At 35.3% G+C, this 24,387-nt stretch overlaps 2 protein-coding genes across 2 annotated transcripts; one reads left to right on the top strand and one right to left on the bottom strand.

Annotated features, from left to right (window-relative positions):
• The first annotated feature begins 16,988 nt into the window (after positions 1-16,988).
• LOC126075583 (olfactory receptor 6C70-like) lies at positions 16,989-17,927 on the top strand. Its single transcript, XM_049883420.1, has one exon. The coding sequence runs from the start codon at positions 16,989-16,991 to the stop codon at positions 17,925-17,927; it is 939 nt and encodes a 312-aa protein (XP_049739377.1).
• A 4,248-nt stretch (positions 17,928-22,175) lies between these two features.
• Positions 22,176-23,114, bottom strand: LOC126075570 (olfactory receptor 6C2). Its single transcript, XM_049883408.1, has one exon. It carries the CDS (start codon positions 23,112-23,114, stop codon positions 22,176-22,178), a length of 939 nt encoding a protein of 312 aa, XP_049739365.1.
• Positions 23,115-24,387: the final 1,273 nt, after the last annotated feature.

Genomic DNA, 24,387 nt, shown 5'->3' with positions numbered 1-24,387 from the left:
ATCAGAGCAAACTATTCAAATTTTACACACAATTCATTATTTATTTTTTGCTTTTTCCCTGTCTAGCTATTCTTCTAACTTGAAATACTGCTGTGTTACTTGTTTTCATTTACATTCAGTTGCAGAGGTTTTTTCTGCCTTTGTTTCTATAATAGTGTACTTTAAAATATGTAAAATTGTAAAATTCAAAATTATTTATAAAAGGTATACTCAGAAAAGCTTCATGTGTTCTTTTTATTTCATAAAGGTATTCTTGCATGCTATCATATAAGAATGTTGCTCTTTTGATCATATATTTATTAATTAAAAAATACTGTTGATAACTAATATTCCAGGCATGTTAGGAATTCAATTGCTCACTCTTACAAATTAAATACCTCTTCTTCCTTCCTTCTTCTCTCTCCCTCCCTGCTCCCCTCCCTCCCTCCCTCACCCCTCCCTCCTTTCCTCCATCCTTCCTTCCTTGAATCCTTTCTTCCTCGTTCTCTCACTCCTTATCCACAGGGACATGTATCTATAATGAATGGATACATCAATAATGTTTCTATCCATACATTTAATTGGAAGTATGGCATAATGGTTAACAAGCTACATGTTGAAATCAAAGATCTTATTACAATTTTATCTCCCTTGTTTCTAAACTCTGGAAGTAAAGCAATTTCCCCAAGTCTCAGTCTTCTAATACCCAAAATTTATAATTTTGTCTCCTTTATATGTCCATAATGATGATTAAATTAAATAATGTATGTACAGCAACTAGCACAATGCTTTATACATAATAAATGTGCAATACGTGATAGTTGTTATAATAATTAGTAATACTTCTGAAAGATAACACCTAAGTTCAAGGTTCATTAAAGAACGTGTTTATTATCAAGTCATAATTTTATGCAGAAGTTCTATTTGTTTCTTAATATTGTACACAGTTGTTTTTTAAAATAATATACATGGGTAGTATTTATATCAGGTACTTACATGCTGTTCTAGTGATAGGTTAGCATGTAAGTGGGGTGAAGTCTCAGAAGGAGTTATCTTGAATTGTCTATGACTCAAAGTAATCTGCTAGTTTTTGGTGTCTCCATGATTGTCTTGACATGAGTATTTTCTGAGGAGCAGCTGGTGGATTCGAACTGCCGACTTTTTGGTTAGCAGTTGAGCTTTCAAACACTGAGCCACCAGGGCCCCATTGTGATAAACCTGACAGTACATTATGCTATCATGTTTGAAGCAATAAACTTCTCCTTTAATTAAATGATAAAGACAAAACATCAGCTAGCTCTTCCAGACTCTTTTGAATGTTTTTAATCTTTTCTATTTCTCCCTAGGGACACTATCCCTCTAGCTTTCCCTTAGAGAAGCATTTACTCATTTTAAATGATTAGAAACTAGTAAATATTCCCCAAGTTTCAAACTAATCATCTCAGTTATGATCCTCTTTCTGAAGTTTGCAAGGTAGGATTATAAATTACCTGGTATTAAAATGATGAGTTTATTAAAAATATCCCAGATATATGTGCAGATATATTTGAGAGTGAAGAAAATATTCACACCTTAGATCTTTGCATTGAATTAACCTGAGAGACTCTTTTATATTTATTTTTTTACTTGTAAATCATTTCTCATTTTACATTTTATGAATTCAAAAATGAAAGGGCCTAAAGTTTGTTTTCTGAACTTACACCTGCATTTCTAATAATTTAGTGGTCAAAACCAGACACCGCACTATCTGACTGTGGAGGGAGTAATGATCATTTCACTATCACTAGATAAATAGCGTATGAACAGCTCTAGAAGAAAGTCAGCAATACCAAGATTGGAAGGTATTTTTTTCCTGGAGAATTGACTTCACATTTTTAATATACTTTAAAAAGTAGAAATTTTAGTTCATTTGGAAGTGTTAAGTCTGATGAACACTTGTGAGCAATGACAGTCTAATTACTGTTATCACTGAAAACTGTTGATGACCAAATATGCAATGATTGCAGGGCAAATTTCTGTTTTCTGGTTTTGAGATTATTCTAACTACTACACTGAACCTACAAGCATGTTGTCAAATAAGGTAGAGGTTAGAACAAGCACGTATTAGGAAAATAAAGAGTACCAAATTAAGATGAGTTCAAAGAAGAATATACTTAGATTCACCTATGGTTATCTGAAATCCAACGCTATCATCAACTGCTTGGAGATACTTCACTGCAGAATTAGTGTAAGAGAGAAAGAGACATACTAAAAAAGAAGAAAATTAGGAAACAGTTATTTACTAAAGGAATAAAATGTGTTAACCTAAATAATGCATGATTCCTTAATTCTTATCTGAAGGAATGGAAAAAATCATATATAGAAGGGAAAAATATCAGATATTCAATAATTAAAAAAGAGAGAAAAGAGAAACTTCAAGACAAGCAAAGACATTGGCTAACAAAATTCAATAATGGAAAAGAATGTGATTTAAATACTTTAATTTAAAAAAGAAAGATAATGTTTATTTTTTCTATTAGTGCATATGACCTTTTTCTTTTGGAAATAGTTTAACTCTTTTGTAAGTTGGCAATAAAGTTAGCTGAGGTTAAGAGCAAAATGATCTGATAAACATAAAAATTAAAAGGCTCGCATCTTTGAGTTTTTTTATTTGAAAACATGATTCTAAAATTACCAGTTTTCTAAACACATAGTTATCTTTTTGCTATTGTGAATAACAGACAAGTTTGAAAAATTCTTATATGTTATACTTTATAATTTCTGTGATAAACTATTAAGAATGACTGGATTTTTAAAAAATATTTACATGCATAACAATTTGATATCTCACTGAAAAAGTATTTTATTTTAATCATAATTGTTATTTTTGTATACAGTTGTAGACATTATACATATTTACACACCAAATACATACCTGTTGCCATTGCCTTCGAGTTGATTCCGTCACATAGCGACCCTATAGGACCGAGAAAAACTGCCCCATAGAGTTTGCAAGGAGCACCTGATGGATTTGAACTGCTGACCTTTTGGTTAGCAGTCATAGCACTTAACCACACGCCCACCAGGGTTTCCATCAAATACATAGACACTTACAAAAATAGGATTAATTTATACACATTGCTTTGGAAACTTTGTATGATTTCTGATTATTTGTTTTGACATTTTCTTCTTGGAATATTTTCCTGAATTCTTCTATTGATTTGTTAATTTTGGCTGTTTCATTTTTTTTTTCTATGTTTTCCATGGTTTTGTCTGTCTTTTCCTTTTTTTTTTTCTCTATTTTTCTTGATCTCTTTCCTAAAGTCTTAAAAGCCCTAAATATCAAACTTTTGAATTCTGTATTAGGTAGTTCCAATGTCTTTTCTTCTACTAGAAGGCTATCTGATTATTTTGGTTACTTTCTGGAGACATCTTGTGCTGCGTTTTTATATGTTTTGATATTGTCTGCTCTCTCTGAGACATTAAGGTATTATTTTCTTTATTGATTGTTCGTTTGTTTTGTCCTGCTTTTTTGTTTTGTTTTGATATGTCAGGTGGGCAGGCCAGTTGTGCTTTGCTGATTACTTGTCTATGGGCACAATAGCTCTCACCACCTCCTCCAGGTGGCAGGGCAGCAGCAGGCAAAAGGAGCCCATTTATTTGCACACTGGTTTGACAAGTTGGTTGAGGGTAGACTGGGCGGGTGCTGTCTGCCTCCTGATGTTGGTCCAGCAGTGAAGAGTGTTCACAGTCTCTCACCAGATGGGTGGGGGTGTTGAATGGGGAGTGTTACAGGCTTGCATTCCACCATGCAGCAGCTGGCTGAGTGGCACGAGGGAATGGGTGGTGTTGGCCTGGTTTGGTGGCGAGCCTGATTGCTGGGGTGCTCTAGCTGCAGCAGCATCGCAGCAGCAGAAGGAAGGGGGGAAAGATAGTGTACGGGGTTTAGTGGGAGGGAGAAAGAAAAGAAAGGAGAGAGAGAAAATAAGGGGCAGTGCAGCAAGAACCAGTGGGTGGGGGCCGGGCGACCTGGAGACTGGCAAGAATAGTGGAAGGTGGTGTACAGGGCTAGGTGGGAGGTAGAAAGAAAAGAAATAGCGGTGTGGAGGGGACTGGTGCGTGGGGGTGGGGCAGACCCGGGGACAGGTGGGAAAGGAGGAGAGGTAGTGTACAGGGCTAGTAGAAAGAAGAAAAGAAAAAGAAAAAAAAAAAAAATGGCTGTGTAGCAGGAGTCAGCAGAAGGGTGCAGGTGGACATGGGGAGGTAGTAGGCTGGTAGCTGGTGGTGCTCTAGCCACTGCAGTACAGCAGGGAATGGCAGGAATTGGGGTGGTGGGGGGAGATAGGATATGGGGCTAGATGGGAGGGAAAACGAAAGGCAAGAAAGAAAGAAAAAAAAAAAGCTGCATAGTGGAAGGAGGCGAGGTGGACCTGGAGAGGGGCTCTTATTGCGGACCTCAGCAGTAGGAGCTGACGGGATGGGGAGATTTTGCTTCTACTCATTAGTAGGGTGAGGGGTGGGAAAGCACGTTTCTCTGGTTACCAGGTGTTCTGTCTGCTGTTGGGAGCTCTGTGAAGTTGTTTTTCCTTACTCCCTGTTTGCGGTCCTTTCTGACTGTGTTTCAAGATGGCCACACTATGCTACGTTAGTTGGCAGGGACCTCCATTCCATACCTCTCCTTGTGCTCTGTTTTCTGTCAGTTTTTTTTTTTTTTCCAATTTGCTGTTTTATTTAGTTTTTTATCACTTTGTTTGATGTGCAGAGTTCCAGGATTGACGTTCATATCTATTTTGCTTGGTTCTTTGGAGTGTTTTCTGCTGAAGGATAGCGTGGCACATTTGTCTAGGTGCCATGCTATTTCTGCCACATGTTTTGGAATTTTGTACCTAAAATACATTTAAAATGTTTTTCATAAGAAGACATATTCATCAATGTCCTTACTTCAAAATATGTTATTGTCTCAATAAATAAAAATTATTTTAAAAATTGCTTACTATTAGATATTTAATTTTTTTTTCACTTTTTAAAGATTTCTGTGGCATACAGCTTACACATGATATGGGTCTTATGTTTCTCGATAAATTTTCTATTGTATATTCTATGGTTTTTCACCTTTGAAAGAGGTATTAATTAGTTATTTTTTTATTGTTCTCACTACTTAACTCTCTTATTTTAATAGTATCAGTAATAGAGCCAGTTTATTTTCTTGGGTGACGATCAGCATCCTTGTGTAATTCTGATTTCAATTAAAAAATGCTAAGATTTAATCAGTCAGTATTGCTCCCACACAAAATCTTGCTATTTTTACAAACCTTAATTTAGCATTGCTTTAAGAAAGGCTTTTGTATTGATAAACTGTAATAGAAACTGACAGCCTCTAAAATATTGCTTCTTTCCTTCAAAAGGTTGGTAAAATACTATAAAATTAGATCATTACTAATTTTATACCATTATTGTATCATTTAAGTTAAAAATAAAACTACTTGGTCTGCAATGCATCTTATTTTATTGTAATGCTGACAATGTTAAAGCTTCTAATATAAAGTTGAACTAGAAATGTATGGAAAATTTTTTTAATATTATAAAATTTCTTCTGGTATATGCAGTTATAAGAAATATTATTCGTTCATGATGAGAATGATTATGGTAGAGAAAAGGATTTTGCTCCAAGCTTCCTTCCTTCCTTTCTTATTTCATTCTTCCTTCCTTCCTCCTTCCCTCCCTTATTTCCTCCCTCTCTCCCTCTTTACCTTCCTTCTTCCTTCCCTTCCTTCTTTCCCTTCATCCATTCTTTCCCCTTCCTGTCTTTTTTCTGCAATGATTTATTATAATACAGCAAAGAACATTTAAGAATATGCTTCACAATGAAATACTCAGTAACTTATGTATACCTACGTTTATCAAGAAAGGTGTGTGTCAAGACTGTATCCTTTCACCAGGCTGCCAGAAGAATGAAAAAATCTGTCTTGGGAGAAGTACAGCCAGATCGCTCCTTAGGAAGGAGAGTGAGACTTCATCTCAGGTACTGTGGACATGTTTTCAGGGGGGATCATGCCCTGGAGAAGTGCATCATCCTTGGTAAAGGAGGTCGGCAACAAAGAGAAAGACCCTCAAGGAGATGAATTGAAACAGTGGCTGTAACAATGGTCAAGCATAACAACAATTGTGAGGATCGCATACTTTTCTGTTTATCATTCCCTTGTACACACACACACATATACACACGCAGACACACACACATCTCATTCTCTGCCCCCACCCCTCAAATCTATGTCTCTATCTTTATCTATCACATTTATTATATACACAGTAGTGTTGTTTATGGAAACTCTGGTGGCATAGTGATTAAGAGCTACAGCAGCTAACCAAAAGGTCAGCAATTCAAATCCACCAGGCACTCCTTGGAAACCCTATGGGGACGTTCTACTCTGACCTTTAGGGTGGCTATGAGTTGAAATTGACTTGACGTCAAAGGGTTTGGGTTTTTTTTTTTTTTTTATTGGGTATCAACTTTCTATTATCTTCTGTAACAACAGGTTGCAGCAGTACATCAACAGGGAACTGCCATAAATTTGAGCTAGATTCAGAAAAGAATATGGAACAAGGGATATAATTGCTGATGTCAAATGGATATTGGCTGAAAGAGGAGAAAACCAGAAAGATGTTTACCTGTGTTTTATTGACTGTGCAAAGCCAATCAACTGTGTGGATAGTAACAAATTATGGGTAACATTGCGAAGAATGGGAATTTCAGGACACTTAATTGTGCTCATAAGGAACCTGTACATAGACCAAGAGGTAGTAGTTTGAACAGAACAAAAATAACATTTTTTTTTTAATTAAAAGAGGTGTTTATCAGGGTTGTTTCCTTTCACCATACTTAGTCAATCTGTATGTTGAGCAAATAACCTGAGAAGCTGGACTATGTGAAGAAGAACAGGGCATCAGAATAGAAGGAAAACTCATTAACAGCCTGCAGTATGCAGATAACGCAATCTTTCTTGCTGAAAGTGAAGAGAACTTGAAGGACTTACTGATGAAGAGCAAAGACCACAGCTTTCAACATGGATGACACCTCAACATAAAGAAAACAAAAATCCTCACAACTGGAACAATAAGCAACATCAGGATAAACAGAGAAAATCTGGAAGTTGTAAAGAATTTCATTTTACTTGGAGCCACAATCAATGCCCATGGAAGAAACAGTCAAGAAATCAAAGGACGCATTGTATTGGGCAAATCTGCTACAAATAATTTTTTAAGTGTTAAAAAGCAAAGATGTCACTTTAAGGACTGAGGTGAGCCTGACCCAAGCCATAGTGTTTTCAATCGCCTCTTATGCAAGTGAAAGCTGAAAAATGAATAAGGAAGATGGCACCAAACAACAACTACAGGAGCCCCTGGGTGATACGAATGGTTAATATGCTCAGCTGCTCAACTTAAAGATTGGAGATTGGAGGCGTCTACCCAGAGATATCTGGGAAGAGAGGCCTGGAGATCGATTTCTGAAAAATCAGCTGTGGAAAACCTGAGGAAGGACAGCTTACTCTGACACACATGGAATCACCAAACGTTGGAACTGACTGCAGACAACGGCTATGGTGCAGGTATCATATAGCAAAGGCTCGTCATCTTGCAGATGTAGCTGTAGTTTCAGCATTTTCACAGCTGCAAAATACTACATTGCAACTGAATATGCCACACTTCATTCACTCATTCTTTATTTTAATATTTTATCTAGTAAATTTGCATCCATATGAAAATGACAGTTCTCTTTCATGTTATTTGTGCTCCATTTCTAAGGCTTAGCTATTTGTGCATAGCTATAGGGACACTGTGAGTCGGGATCCACTCCATGGCAGCAGGTTTGGATTTTTTCAGTAACCCCTTCTAAGGAGCCCTGGTGGTGCAGGGGTCAAGGCCCTGGGCGCTAACCTAGATGTCGGGGTTCTGAACCCACCAGCTGCTCTGTGCAGGAAAGATGTGGCAGTCTGTTTCCATAAAAATCAGAACCTTGGAAACCATATGGGGCAGTTCTACACTTCCTATAGGATCGCTAGAGTTGGAACTGACTGAAAGCAAAGGGTTTGATGTTTTTTAGTACCCTTTAAACTTTTTCTATGTAATTGAAGTATTTAAACAAAATTAAAATGATTTATTCTTAGAACATATTATGTAACATGCTTAGAAGCGCTTTAGTTGGTTTTGAATTTATTGAAGAGGAACATAAATTGTTTGACAGCACTTTTAGTTTTCTCTTTTGTTATTTTTTATTTATATTTTATAATTGGTAATTTATAGTTGGTTATTTACTCAGAAATTTTTCACTTCACTGCTCATTTTCTAAATTCATTTCTATAAAAGGTAATAGATTATGCCCTTATAATTTTATTTTATTTCAAAATAGTGGCTTTATTGGTTTCCTCATTTCTTTTTTCCCAAAATATGTCTTTCTTTTGGAGGATTAATAGAGGTTAGCCTATTTTATTAATCTTTTTTCAAATAATAAATACTTTGAAAAATACTAGGAATTTTGCTCTTACTACATAGTTATTATTTTTTATTTTTTTAAAAAAAAACATAGTTATTATTAGGACATTACCAAAGAATATATCAGCAACAGTTCTAAACCAGCTGAGTCTAGCATGTTTGCAACCTAGTGAATTACTGTGACTTTTATAGAAATTTGAAACAGGCTTGCATAGATTTTGTAAACAATATCATTAAATTTTTAACATTACATTTGCATCTGGATGATGAAATCAATTAGATGAGCACTAATTCAGCAGAAAGCACCCTGTACTTCAAGTAAATTTAAAAGTTGTAGAGTTATTACGCCATTGGAAAATAAAATTTATCACCATGATTTAATAATTTCAATTTATGAAAATATTTTTGAAACAAAGAAACTGTACAAACTTTTCCTACAATTACCCCCATTACTATTTTTTTCATTGCATCTTAAAAGTGAACTTGAATGAACTTCATTCAAACTTTTGCATTTTCAAATCTTAGAAAGTGAGTTTAACTCTATACCCAATGAATTCTGCAATTTGGATATAGAAAGCTACGTTTAACTAAAAATGTGTTCTTTTATAAGTTATATAATTTATTTCCTAATTAAAAAGGAGGTATCTTTTGTACTATCCCAAGGTCTCTACCAGCCTAAAAAGAGTGCAATGATTAAGGAGCCCTTATCATGCCCATGGTGTCCATGGGTGGTACGAACAACTCTTGGCTGCTAACTAAAAGGCTGGAGGTTCAAGTCCACCCAGAGATGCCTTGAAAGAAAGGCTTGGTGACCTACTTCCAAATAATCAGCCATTGAAAGCCTATGCAGCACAGCTCCACTCTGACATTGACATACACAGGGTCACTATGAGTCAGAATAGACTCCAAGGCAACTGACTTGCCATGTCTGTTCGATACTTGATAAAACATCAGAAGCTTTGACTACATTTTTATAGCTTTTATATATACTATTCTCTTTTAGAGTTATTAAGTAGTAACTATGAAGACGTTGATAAATGTCGTACATATTTAATCCCTACAACTGGGTCAGAACAATTTACTTCCTTTTATAGATGGAAAACTAAAACTAAAATATTTTGAAGAATGAGGTAGAGGTTAGAAGAAGGACATAATACAAAAATAAACAGTAACAAATTAAGATGGGATCAAAGAAGAATGTACTTAGATTGCCCTATGGGTATCTGAAATCCAACATTACCGTCAACAACTTGGAGATAATTCACTGGAGAATTAGTGTAAAAGGAAATGAAACATACTAAAAAAAAAATGAAAGTTAGAAAACAGTTATTTACTAAAGGAATAAAATGTGTTAATCTTTGATTAACACATGATTCCTTAATTCGTTACTGAAGGAATGGATGGAATCATATACAGAAGGGAAAAATGTAAGATAGTCAATAATTAAAAAAGAAGGAAAAGAGGAACTTCAAGATAAGTAAGACATTGATTAGCAAAATTCAATGAACGGAAAATAATGTAATTTAAACAGTTTAGAATGGAAAGATATTATTTACTACATGATATAGCTTATTTTTTCTATTAGGTTTATGATCTGTTTTTTTTTTTTTTGGAAATAGTTTAATGCTTTTGAAATTTGGCAACAAATGCTTGAGTTAAGAGCAAATGATCTGATAGACGTAATAATTCAATGAAGTGCATGTCAGAGTCTTTTTATTTGAAAACATAACTCTAGAGGTACTAGTTTTCTAAACTCAAAGTTATCTTTTTTGCTACCATGAAGGAAAAAGTAACAAGTAGGAAAAAATTCTTATATGTTGTACTTTGCCATTTTTATTGGATAAAATATTAAAAATGGCCATTTTTATTACATGTATACATGCAAAAAATTTAATATCCCACTCAAGGAATACTTTATCTTTAATCATAATTACTATTTTTGTGTACACTTGCAGAAATTGTGCTCATTTATATGCTCCATAAGTAGACATTTAGAAAAATAGGATCAATTTTGTATCAAAAATATATTTAAAATATTTTTCATGATAATATTAACATTCCCACTTCAAAATTTGTTATTTGAATGAATAAAACTTTATTTAAAATATTGCTTACTTGCAAATACTTAGATTGTTTTCTTTTTTTCACTCTTTTAAACAATGCTGTGACATACAGCTTACACATGATATGGGTATTAACATTCACAGTAAATTTTCTATTATTTATTCTAATTTTTTCTCCTTTGTAAAGGCTATTAATTAGTTACATTTTTGTTTTATTGTTTCCGCATACCCAACAATCTTATTGTTGTAAAAGTGCCAGTAATAGTGGCAGTTTATTTCCTTGGGTAACATTCAGTATCCTTGTGTAATTCTGATCTCAGTTAAAACATGCTGGGATTCAATCAGTTAATTAATAGTACATAATCTTGCTATTTTTACAAACCATAGTATTGCTCTTATTAAGGACTCTGTATTGAATGATAGATTATAACATAAACTAACATTTTCTAAAATATTGCTTTTCTCTTTTCAAATGTTAATAGGATAAAATAAAATTAGATTATTACTAATTTTGTACCAACATTGTATCATTTAAGTTAAAAATAAAATTGCTTGTTCTGCAATGAATATTAATTTATTAGAGTGTTGACAATTTTTAAGCTTCTAGTATAAAATCCAGCCAGAAATTTATTGAAACATGCTTTAGTTCATAAAATTTCTTCTAATATATACGGTTATTAGAAATACTTAGTCATCCATGATGGGAATGATCATGATGGAGAAAAGATTATTTATTTTGCACCAAGCATGATTTGTCTTCCTTCCTCCCTCTTTCCCTCCCTTCCTTCCTCGGTTCCTTCTTTCTTCCCTCCCTCTTTTTGTCTCCCTTCTTCCCTTCCTTCCTCTTCCTTTCTTTGTTCTTCATCAATTTACTATAATGGAGGAAAGAACATCTAAGAATATGCTTCCCAACCAAATACCCGATAACTTATACATACCTATGTGTAGCTCTTACATTTCAGTCACCTGGCAGTGTTCAGAGATATTTAATGTTTTATATTTTATATTTTCTGTTTATCATTCCATTGTATACACACACACACACACACGCCTCATTCTCCCCATCTCTGTCTCCATCTCTATTGTATTGTATATGCAGAAGTATTGTATATATGGTAGCAAATTTATATTGCCCTCTAGGATATGCTTTTTGGACTTAATATTATATTTCTAGGAGTCCTTGAGTGATGAAAATGGTAATGGGCTCATCTGCTTAACTGAAAGATTGGAGGTTGGAAGCATCTACCCAAGGGTGTCTTGAAAGAAAGGCCTGACAGTCTACTTCTGGAAAATCAGTCACTGAAATCCCTACAGAGCACAGTTCTACTCTGACACGCATGGAATGACTAAGAGCTGGAACTGACTCAAAGGCAGCTGGTCTAGTACTGGTATTATATATCTCAGGTTTATTTATATTACATGTGTAGATAAAGTTTTAACATTTTTGTTGCTGTGCAATAATAGTGCATTGCAACTGAATATACCACAGTTCATTCACTTATTCTTTATTTTAATGTTTTATCTAGTAAATTTGCATCTACATTACAAATGAAATTTACCTTTCAGGTTATTTGTGCTTCCTTTCTAAGGTTTTTTTTTTTTCCTAAGGTTACCTTTTTGGACATAGCCCTGGTGGTGTAGTGGTTAAGTGCTACGGCTGCTAACCAAGACGTCAGCAGTTTGAATCTGCCAGGTGCTCCTTGGAAACTCTGTGGGGGCAGTTCTACTCTGTCTTATAGGGTCGCTACGAGTCGGAATTGACTCGATGGCAGTGGGTTCGGTTTTTTTATTTGGGTTTTAGTACCATTTAAGAAGCCCTGGTGGTACAGTGGTTAAGCACGTGGGTGCTAACCAAAATGTAAGTGGTTCAAACCCACCAGTTGCTGCAGGGAGAAAGACGTGGCAGTCTGTTTTCATGAAGATTACAGCCTTGGAAACCCTGTAGTGCAGTTCTACTTGTCCTATAGGGTTGCTAAGAGTCAAATTTGACTCAAAGGACAATGGTTTTGGGTTTTTATTAGTAACCTTTAATCTTTTTATGTAATTTACATATTTAAACAAAATTAAAATTATTTACTCATAGAATATACTATTTAGCTTGTGAGAAGCCATTTAGACGGTTTTGAATTTATTGAAGCAGAAACATAGTAGTTGACCACTCTTAGTGTTCTCTGTAGTTATTTTTTTGTTTATGTTGTATAAATGCTAATTTATGGTTAGCTATTTACTCAGAAATTTTTTACTTTATTTCACATTTTCTAAATTCATTACCATAAAGGTGACCAGAGTATGCCCTTATAATTTTATTTTGTTTCAAAATGGTGGCTTTATTATTTTTCTCCCAAAAAAGTATTTCTTTTTTTAGAATTAATGGAAGTTAGTCTCTTTTATTAATCTTTTTTCAAATAATACAAACTTCTAAAATTACTAGAAATCTTGCTTTTACTACACAAAGAGTTATTATTAGAGCACTGCATTAGGAATTTGCTAGCGAAAGTTGTAAATCAGCTGACTCAACCATGTTTGCGTGCTAGAGTAACTGATTTTTCTAGGAATTTAAAACAGACTTGCATACATTTTATAAACAACATCATTAAATTTTTAAAATTACAACTGAACCTGGATGATGAGATCAATTAGAAGAGCACTAATTCAGCATAAAGCACCCTGTAATTTAAGTAAATTTGAAAAGTTGTACTACAATTATTAAGCTAATGGAAAATAAAAACTAGCACTACAGTTTTATAATTTCAACTTATTAATAGTATTTTTTAAAACAAAATAATTGTGAAAACATTTCTTATAATTCCGCCCTACAACTGCTTTCCTTCACTGTATCTTAAAAGCAAATCTGAAGAAAATTTATTCAGCCTTTTGATTTTCCAAATCTTAGAAAGTGATTCGAACTCAATACTTGTTGGATACTGCAATTTGTACATAGAAAGTTACATTTAACTTCAAAAATGTGTTCTTTTGTAAGTTACATAACTTATTTCCTAATAAAAAGGGGTGTCTTTCACACTATCCCAAGGTTTCTACTGGCCTGAGCAGAGTGCAGTGATTAAGGAGCCCTTGTCACACCCATGGAGCCATGGGTACTACAAACAGCTTTCGGCTGCTAACCGAAAGGTTGGAAATTCGAGTCCACCCAGGGGTGCCTTGGAAGGAAGGCCTGGTGACCTATTTCCAAATAATCAGCCATTGAAAACCCTATGCAGCACAGCTCTACTCTGACCAAACTGAGTCACCATGAAAGGAATCAATTCTACGGCAACTGTTTTGCCCTAACTGTTTGAAGCTTGGAAAAGCAAAAGAAGCTCTGACTACATTTTTAGAGTTTTTTTTGTACTATTTTCTTTACTAGTTATTAAGCAATAACCATGGAGAACCATGTGAATGTGGAAATTATTAAACAATATCATTAGTATCACACATAAGTAAAATTTTGCAGAAGATAATTCAAAAGTAGCTGCAGCAGTATGTAGACAGGAAACTGCCAGAAATTCAAGCCAGATTCAGAAAAGGACATGGAACCAGGGATATCATTGCTGATGTTAGATGGGTCTTGGCTGAAAGCAGAGAATACCAGAAAAATGTTTGCCTATGTTTTATTGATGATGCAAAGTCATTCCACTGTGTGGATCATAACAAATTATGCATAACATTTGCAAACATTGCAAAAAACAGCTCGTTGTGCTCATGAGGAACCTGTACACAGATCAAGAGGCAGTTGTTCGAACAGAACAAGGGGATACTGCATGGTTTAAAGTCAAGAAAGGTGTGTGTCAGTGTTGTATCCTTTCACCATGCCTATTCAATCCGTATGTGGAGCAAATAATCCAAAAATCTGGGCTATATGAAGAAAAACAGAGCATTAAGATTGGACGAAGACTCATTAACAACCTGCATTATGCAAATGACACAACATTGCTTGCTGAAAATGAAGAGGATTTAAAGAACTTACTGATGAAGATCAAAGACCACATCCTTCAGTATAGACTACACCTCAACAAAAAGAAAACAAAATTCCTCACAACTGGATCAATAAGCAACAAGATTAACGGAGAAAAGATTAAAGTTGTAAAGAATTTCATTTTATTTGGATCCACAATCAACAGCCATGGAAGCAGCAGTCAAGAAATCAAAAGATGCATTGTGCTAGGGAAATCTGCTGCAAAGGACTTCTTTAAAGTGTTGAAAAGCAGAGACATCACCTTGAAGACTAAGGTGAGCTTGATTCAAGCCACGGTGTTTTCAATCACTTCATATGCATGCAACAGCTTGGAGATGAATAAGAAAGACCAGAGAAGAAATGATGCCTTTGAATTATGGTGTTGGTGAAGAATATTCACTATACCATGAACTGCCAAAAGAATGAACAAAACTGTCTCAGAAGAAGTACAACAAGAATGCTCCTTAGAAACAAGGATGGTGAGACTATGTCTCACATATTTTGGACTTGTTATCAAAAGGAATGAGTCCCTGTAGAAGGACATCATGCTTGGCAAAGTAGAGGGTCAGTGAAAAAAGAAGACCCTCAATGAAATAGACTAACACAGTGTCTGCAACAATGGGCTCAAGCATAACGATGATTGTGAGGATGGCACAGGAATGGACAGTGTTTCGTTCTGTTGTATGTATGGTTGTTATGAGTCGGAACCCACTTGAGGGAAGCTAACAACAATAGCTATGAAGACACTGATAATTTCTATACACATCTCATTTAATCCTTATAACTGAGGTTGAAAAAATTTTCCTCCTTTTTATAGATGGAAAACTGAAACATAAGGAAATCAAAAACCAAACCAAACCCATTGTCATCAATTCAATTCTGACTCACAGCAACTATATAAGACAGAGTAGAAATAGGTCGCATAGGGTTTCCAAGGAGTGGCTGTGGATTCGAACTGCTGACTTTTTGTTTAGCAGCCAACTGCTTAACCACTGTGCCAAGGCAGTTGAGTAATTTTTCAAAGACCATATAACCATCAAGTGATGCAGTGAAAATTCCAGAAAGTTTTCTGCTTTGGGATTCTAAACTTCTAGCTTCCTAGCCATTTTCTCTCTGTTATATTTTTTGCTACAGTTTAAGACTATTAATTATTAAACAATAAAAGTCCTGCCCAATCTTTGATCTGAAGAGTACATTGCCCGTGGTGTCAGTATCCATTCCTATGGTCTTTCTTCTAATAGCCATAACTAGATTTTAGTGGATTAGCAGCTTTAAGCCCAATATCTAATTTCTAACAGTTTCCAACTGTGGCTATACTTCTGCTCTATTGAGACAACATCTTACTTTTGTTCACTGTTTTTACTATTGAAAGTCCCAGACTATAGTGCATGAAAACCTACTATTACAAACATAAAACTCAATTAGAATACAGTTTTTCCATCACTATTGTCACAGACTTCTTACACCAATACTTCCTAGGAATAACAGTCACTGATTAGATGTATGAGTGATTGTTGAGGACATGAAGGTGTAGGCAATGTGATAAGAAAACAAAGATTTTTCATCCTTATGGAGCTGCATGTGAATATTAAGTACAGGTTTTAGATACCCATAACTGGGCAGAGACTGTCAAGAGATGCAATGCATTTTCTGTAGGCTCCCTTTTATCCTTGTGGTCTTAGTTACAGTGGCAGAATGTTTAAGTTATAAACAGGGTTGTTTTTTTTTTTTTGTAAATGTGGCTATAAAAACCAAAAACAAAGCTGTTGCCGTCGAGATGATGCCGTCGAGATAATTCCTACTCATAATAACCCTACAGGAAGGAGTAGAACTGCCTCATAGGTTTTCTAGTGAGCGGCTAGTGGATTTGAACTGCTGACCTTTTGGTTAGCAGCGGAGCTCCTGTGCCGTCAGGGCTCCAATGTAACTATATCTGATTAATAATAAGTTTATTTTTTCCCCCAGATTCAGCCAGTGCTTGTTCTTTTGTGGTATTACACTGCCTTTTCACCATTTCTGCCTTCATAAAGTACAACATTGTGCAGTTGTAGGAGGCTACAGATGAAGTCTTAAAAATGTCACTTTAATATAAAATCTAAGCTTCAGAATTTAATTGTACGTCTTAATTTATCAAATAGGCAATGTTTTATTTTGATACACGTAACAGCCTAAAAACGAATTAATTACTTTTGACTCCTGAACCCAGCATTTTAATTAATTTATGATCTGGCCGAATTTGGAATTATATACAATTGATCGGAAGTTTGTAAGAGAAGACAAAAAAAAATCATCTATCCCTGGTTTTGTGGGTCAATGTCCAAAACTGGTTTCACTTCTACAGTTCATTTAAACTCTTAGTTTCTGTTGCAGAGCTTTGGATCATATATTCAACTTCCATGAAGTATTACATGGTAAATGGCCATGAATATGGGTCTTTTTATATATCTTTTTCTGGAGGTATACCTACTCATATAATTTCTGATTTTTGTACCTTTTTATTTCTAGAATTTGATTGAAGTTTAAAAATGAAGAATCATACAAAGAACATGGAGTTTATTCCACTGAGACTGACAGATAATTCTCAGTTGCAGATTGTCATTTTCTTGTTTCTACTTCTCAGTTACATGTTGAGCATGATAAGGAACTTAACCACCATTGCCCTCACTCTGCTGGATTCCCATCTCAAGACCCCAATGTATTTCTTCCTTTGTCCTTTCCCTTTCCTGGAAATCTCATTCACAACTGTTTTCATCCTCAGATTCCTAATCACAACTGTAACCAGGGAAAAGACCATTTCCTATAACGGTTGTATGCCTCTGTTGTTTTTTTATATATTTGGGGGGGTTACAGAGTCTTTCCTTCTGGCTGCTGTGTCCTATGACCGCTACGTTGCCTACTGCAAACCCTTGCATTGTACATCCATCATGAGCAGCAGACTTTGTCATCAGCTTGCACTCAGCTCTTGGGTCACTGCATTCTTGGTCATTTTCCTGCCACTGTTTTTGTGTCTTCACTTGGATTTTTGTGCTTCCAATATCATTGACCCTTTCATTTGTGACATTTCTCCTATCTTCCAACTTTCTTGCTCAAACACACATTTACTAGAATCCATTGCTTTTTTAATAGCTCTGATTATAATCATTGTCACATTGGTATTAGTAATCATTTTTTACTCCTATATCATGAAGAAAATTGTAAAATTCCCTTCAGCTCAGCAAAAGAAAAAAGCCTTTTCCACCTGCTCTTCTCACATGATTGTTGTCTCCATCACTTATGCCGGTTGTATCTTCATCTACATAAAGCCAGCAGCAAATGAAAGAGTTACTTTAAGCAAAGGAGTAGCTGTGCTCAGTACTTCAGTTGCCCCTTTGTTGAAACCATTCATTTATACTTTGAGGAACCAGCAAGTAAAACAAGGCTTCAGGGCTGAATTCAAAAAGATATTTTCTACTTCAGACAAATAAGGTTATCTGTTTAAAGAAATTAACATGATGACATTAAAGAAACATTGAAAAAGAAACTGATGCTTCCAGTTTATGGAATTATATTTAATATTTAAGTCCTTGGATTATTTACAGTTACCTGATCATAGAAACTTTTTCCATTCTGTGCATCATGACTTTAACTTTCTCTTTCTCTATGAACTGTTTTAATATCAAATGCATGAGAGGTTTGATTGCATTAGGGAATATAAATACTTGGAGAGTACAAACCTGTTTAATAAATAATGAGTCTGTTTTGTTTAGAAACCATGTTCTTGGAAACTTAATAAATTTAATTTTGTCATCATAAACCGTGTTTAAAATGTACTAAGAGAGCATAATCTTCAAAAGAGTAATATAGAGAATTATTTTGTAAGAGATTTTTTTTTGAAATGTCAACAGTCAACATAATAAGAATGCATAACTTCTTTAAAATGAACCATAAATTTCCTTTGTGTGATATTTAGTATTTATAGTGGATGTATTTTAAAGTTGCACAAAAAAACAAAATATGATTAAAACACAAGTAACTTATTCAACACACAATACTTTCAAAAATACATGAAGTAAGTTTAATCTCTTTGAACATGCCAATGAGTATATTAAATACATGGGAATATATGAGTTTTATGACTTATACCATAATGATTGCTTTTTAATCTTGTACAAGAATGCCAAAGTCTTAAACTTTTAATGACTTGTTTAAAGATAAAATTATGTTTCATTCCTTCCAAAGTATGAGTATGAAATTATCTATTTTTTTAAACTTAAAGTGTTAGCTCTTAGAACACATAAATTCCACAACTTTATAGTTGTCCTATTGAATGTGCAGTATACAATCTTTTTTTTTTTTTTTAACTTTGGTACTGATTAAGCTACTAGCACAAGATTTTTCTCAAGTTGCATCAGTTGACTATGCCAACAGTTACCATACATTTCTTGAGCTAATGTTCCTGAAAATATTTGCCTATTAACTTTAATTGCCAACGGGAAAAGTAAACATGAATAGACCAGTGAAAGTCTATTATTAGGCTATTGATGGACTCTCTGGCCTTCAAGATAAATTGTAGGAAGTTGAAGGTTTTCAGGAAGGGCCACAGAAATTTAAAAAGATAAATGCAAGTTTGCCTAGGATAAGGTGAGGAGATAAATTTGTAGGGTAATGTGCTAGAGAAACTCCCCATATTGTTTCATCATCTGTACAGCCTCATTGAATAATAAAGCAGTATGCTCTGCCCTTCACCTTCACTTCTTTGGCAGAGCTCTTCTTCTAAATGATTGTACCACAACATGACCACCCATCCAACATGCTCTTAAAAATGACTTTGACACTTCCCTGAAGGAGAGGTGGAGTCTAAGTTTCCTTTCCTTAAATTTGGGCAGAAACCAGTAACATCTCTGATTAGTAGACTTCAAGTCTAGGTCTTAAAAAGACTACAATTCCTTTCTAGGTCCCTCTATTTGGAGATTTTTACACTTGGAACCCAGACACCATGTTGTGAAAAAGCCCAAATGAACCTATGGAGAGTCCCATAGAGGAATGAAGCTAGCCCTCAAACTTACAACCAGCATCAACTGCCAGATGTGTGAGTGAAAGTATCTTCAAGTAATTCAATCCTCTAGTGTTTAAATCTTCTGTATGAGGCTCCAGACATCCTTAAGTAGAGACAAGCCTTGCTGTACTCTGAATAAACTCCTGACAACAGAAAATGTGGGGCCAGTACATGGTTGCTTTAAGCCACAAAGTATTGAGGTAATTTTTAATGCAACCCTGTTAATCAGAATATGGCCAGAATATGATTAGGAACCGAAGGTACTGAAGGAAGAAGTCTAAACTGCACAAAAGGCATTGGCAAAAAACAAGTCTCCAGGAACTGGTTGAATACCAACTGAGATGTTTCAACAAAAGGGCACTGCACTGAAAGAAATCTCTCGTTGATGCCAAGAAATTTGAAGACAGCTACTTGGCAAATCAACTGGAAGTGATCCACATTTATGCCTATTCCCAAGGAACATGATCCAACCAAATATGAAAATTATTGAGCAACACCATTAATATCACACACAAGCAAATTTTTGCTGAAGATCATTCAAAAGTGGCTGTGGCAGTGCACCCATCAGGAACTGCCAGAAATTCAAGCCAGATTCAGAAGAGGATGTGGAACCAGGGATACCATTGCTAATGTCAGGTGGATGCTGGCTGAAAATAGAGAATACCAGAAAGATGTTTATCTGTGTTTCATTGATTATGCAAAAACATTCAACTGTGTGGGTAATAACAAATTACAGATAACATTGCAAAGAATGGGAATTTCAGAACACCTCATTGTGCTCATGAGGAACCTGTACATATATCAAGAGGCAGTCATTCGAACAGAACAAGGGGATGCTGAGTGGTTTAAAGTCAGGAAAGTAGTGCGTCAGAGTTCTCTTGTTTCACCAGGGACTATTTTAGTCATCTAGTCCTGCCATAACAGATATACCACAAGTGGATAGCTTCAACAAAGAGAAATTTATTCTCTCACAGTCTAGTAGGTTAAAAGTTCAAATTCAGGATGTCAGCTTCAGGGGAAGACCTTCTCTCTTTGTTCGCTCTGGAGGAAGGTCCTTGTCATCAATCTTTCCCTGGATTAGGAGCTTCTCCACACAGGAACCCCTGGTCTAAAGGACTAGCTGTTCTCCTGGCACTGCTTTCTTGGTCGTATAAGGTCCCCAACTCTCTGCTTGCTTCCCTTTGCTTTTACTTCTTGTAATATAAAAGGTGGTGTAGGGCACACCCGAGGGAAACTCTCTTTACATTGAATCAGGAATGTGAAATGAGAAAGGGTGTTACATCTCACCCTAATCCTCTTTAACCACAGACAGAGATTATGATTTATAATGCATAGGAAAACCACAAAATGGAGGACAACCACACAAAACTGGGAATCATGGCCTATCCAAGTTAACACTTATTTTGAGGGGACACAATCCGATCTGACAGGGACCTCAAACCACCAAGAAACAAGAACTAGAATTGTGTGTCCTTTGGACCTGGGGTCCCTGCACTGACAATCTCCTGCACCAGGGAAATTTGATGACAAAGACCTTCCCCTAGTGCTGACAGAGAAAGAAATCCTCCCCCTGGAGCTGGCACCATGAATTCAGACTTCTAGCCTTCTAAGCTGTGAGACAATACATTTCTCTTTGTTAAAGCCATTAAATATGTTTTAAAGTTGATGGAGAGTTGGCAATTACAATTTGATTTCATCCTGCTTCTCCCTTTTAATAAATATACTGGAATAGAAAAGATTATGCTACATGAAATCTGTTACATAAATTGCAAACTGTTCAGTTAACTTTTTTCAACAATGTCAAAAAAGCAATTAAAAGATATAAACTGACACACTGATAAACTAAGAGTTTATTATTGAAGACAGAGAGATCAGCCACCATCTCAGCTTACCCATCAACATTGATTCAATTCGAAATCACAGTCAGACCCTATAGAACTCTATAGGACAGAGTAGAACTGCACCACGGGGTTTCCAAGGAGCAGCTGGTGGATTAGAACTGCCAGCCTTTTGGTTGCCAGCAAAAGTCTTAACCACTATGGCACCAGGGTGCCACCATATTGGCTTATATACTTCCAATTACTGTATCTTTGCTCCCCACACCCACAATACTATCCATAGTGTTTCTGAGTAATCAGAATTGAAGAAATAAAAACATCTTTGCAATCGTCCTGTGGATATCTCCTTTCCCCTTTACACATCATCATTTTAACCCGCCTGGAATGCCTTATTTGGTTTAATTTATTTTTTAATATGTCTCTGTTGTTGTTTTTATTGATTATTTTAATTCTTGGATTTGTGATATAAGCTGATAAATTTGCATTAGAGGAAGCAACTAGTACTACTATTACACAATTTATCTGGTATATGCTTTGTATACTTTTAAATATTATTTCCTTCTTTCTCTTGAGTATGGAATAAAAGAATAGGTCAGGAGTGAAAACCAACTTTAATATCTTGGAAATATAAAGATCCATAAAGAGGGAAAACATCACGTATGATATTAGTTTCGAAGAAGAAGGAGTGATTTGATTATGATGAGATAAAGATGTAATGTTAAAAGTCTTTGAGAAGGTTAATCTGATTAAATTACAGACAGGAAGCAATGAAATTAGGAGTTGTAGTAAAATATTTATGGGACATTATTCTTTCCTTTTACTCTGATTCATCAGATAGTTTACTTCTTTGACAGAAATGCAATCTTCTTTACAGAGTCATTGAAAGCTAGTTTCACTTGCTTGTTCCTCAGGGTGTAGATGAAGGGGTTCAACAAGGGAGCAACAGAAGTCGTGAGCACTGAAACTCCTTTATTGATGGCCACTTCTTCCTTCGCTGAAGGCTTGATGTAGATGAAGATGCAGCTTCCATAAGTGATGGAAACCACAATCATGTGGGATGAGCAGGTAGAAAAGGCCTTTTTTCTTTGCTGGACGGAAGGAAATCTTAGAATTGTCTTGATGATGTATGTGTAGGACAGAAACACACACACTAGGGTGATAATAAGTGCAAATACAGCCACAAGTATAATCAGCTGCTCTAACAACCATGTGTCTGAGCATGAGATCTTTAGGAGGGGACCTGCATCACAACTAAAATGATCAATAGCACTGGAATCACAGAATTCCAGCTGGAGACCCAGGCTTAGGGGAGGGAGAATGATCATCAAGCCAGCTACCCAACAGCAGAGAACTAATAAGACACAGACCTTGTTGCTCATGATGGTCATGTAATGAAGGGGTTTACAGATGGCCACATAGCGGTCATAGGACATGGCTGCCAGGAGAAAAAATTCTGTTGCTCCAAAAAGAAAAACAAAAAATATTTGACTTGCACAAGCATTGTATGTAACAGTATTGTCCCCAGTTGATATGCTGTACAAGAATCTAGGAATACAGACAGTGGTGAATGAGACTTCTAAGAAGGAGAAATTTCTGAGAAAAAAGTACATAGGAGTTTTAAGGTGGGAGTCCACCAATGTGAGGGTAATAATAGTCAGGTTCCCTGTAACACTCAATATGTAGGTGAAAAATAGAAAGGTAAAAAGCAGAGCTTTCATTTGTGGGTCATCTGTCAGTCCCAGCAGGATGAAAGTTGTTATAGCTGTGTGATTTCTCATTGTTGACTTTTGATGGCTACCCAATCTGTATGTAAAAATCATAGAGATTTTGTGAGGAGGTAGATATTTGGATTCTACAGTAAAGGGCCTTGCTTTTAAAAGTCAAGCAAATTTAAATATATTTATTTTCTCCCTTTTTTTTTTATCATAATCAATACTGCCACTATTCCACTAAAAAAAAAAAAATAGCCTTCCTGAATTATACATGTGGTAGGGGCAGCAGAGATTTTTCTTTAGGGTTCATCCTATTGTAAAAGAATCTAACTTTTTCTAAGATCATCCCTTGACCCTCAGAATTTATAAATGTAGCTCAATATCTGTAATTCAGTAAATAGATTGGATTTACAAAAGGCATGAGTAAAGATGATCACATTTCATGGGTACTTAAGTCTTTTTGTCCAAGATAAACCCAGGATATAGAATATATAGTTGTAGGTAATAAAGAATGTGAATTCTCTTCAATTGTTAATATCAAAGGAGTATTTTAAGAATAAGATAAATTTCTCCTGGAAAAGAATCAAAAAACTATGACAACAGCAAAACATAACACTGGATCCTGAGACTTTACCTTGTCTCTTTATCCATTTCTGCTTGTATTCCTTATTCCTTATTCTTAAGACTATAAAAAAAAAAGAAACCAAACCTGTTGCCATTGAGTTGATTTCAACTCATGGCGGTCCTATAGGACAGAGTAAAACTGTCCCATAGAGTTTCCAAGGAGCAACTGGTGGATTTGAACCGTCGTAGCTCTTAACCATTATGCCACAAGGGTTTCCTCTTAACACTATAGTACCTATAAAAACAAACAAAAAAAACTAATTGCCATTGAGCCAATTCTGACTCATAGTGACCCTACAAAACAGAGTAGAACTGTCTCATAAAGTTTCCAAGGAGCAGCTTGTGGATTCAAACTGACAACCTTTTGGTTAACAGAGAAGTTCTTAACCTCTGCACAACCAAGGCTCCATACTACCTATAGATGGATTGATACATGACTATTTTACCTATCGTGTAAGAAAATGTCTTCACATATTTACAAAAAGGAATAGCCTCATATGCTTTCATCTTTTATTTCAGTTAATTGACACTGGTCCCTTTTCTCTGAAATCCTCTGAAGCTAAAACTATATATATATATATATATATATTCTTTCAGGCTGTGATTTTTTTCCATTTTGTTTTTAATTCCATTGAAAATACAGTAGTGTCTTTACCTTCGTATCTTATACCTACTCAATTTAGTCTTTGAACCACTGTAACCTGACTCTCATTTC

This window comes from Elephas maximus, chromosome 4 (genome assembly GCF_024166365.1).
Source record: "Elephas maximus indicus isolate mEleMax1 chromosome 4, mEleMax1 primary haplotype, whole genome shotgun sequence".
In the NCBI taxonomy this organism is placed as follows: domain Eukaryota; kingdom Metazoa; phylum Chordata; class Mammalia; order Proboscidea; family Elephantidae; genus Elephas; species Elephas maximus.
This window is presented reverse-complemented; position numbering and strand designations above follow the sequence as displayed.

Coding starts and splice junctions, on each gene's coding strand:
- LOC126075583 (XM_049883420.1), top strand. CDS start 16,989: ATGAAGAATCATACAAAGAACATGGAGTTTATTCCACTGAGACTGACA.
- LOC126075570 (XM_049883408.1), bottom strand. CDS start 23,114: ATGAGAAATCACACAGCTATAACAACTTTCATCCTGCTGGGACTGACA.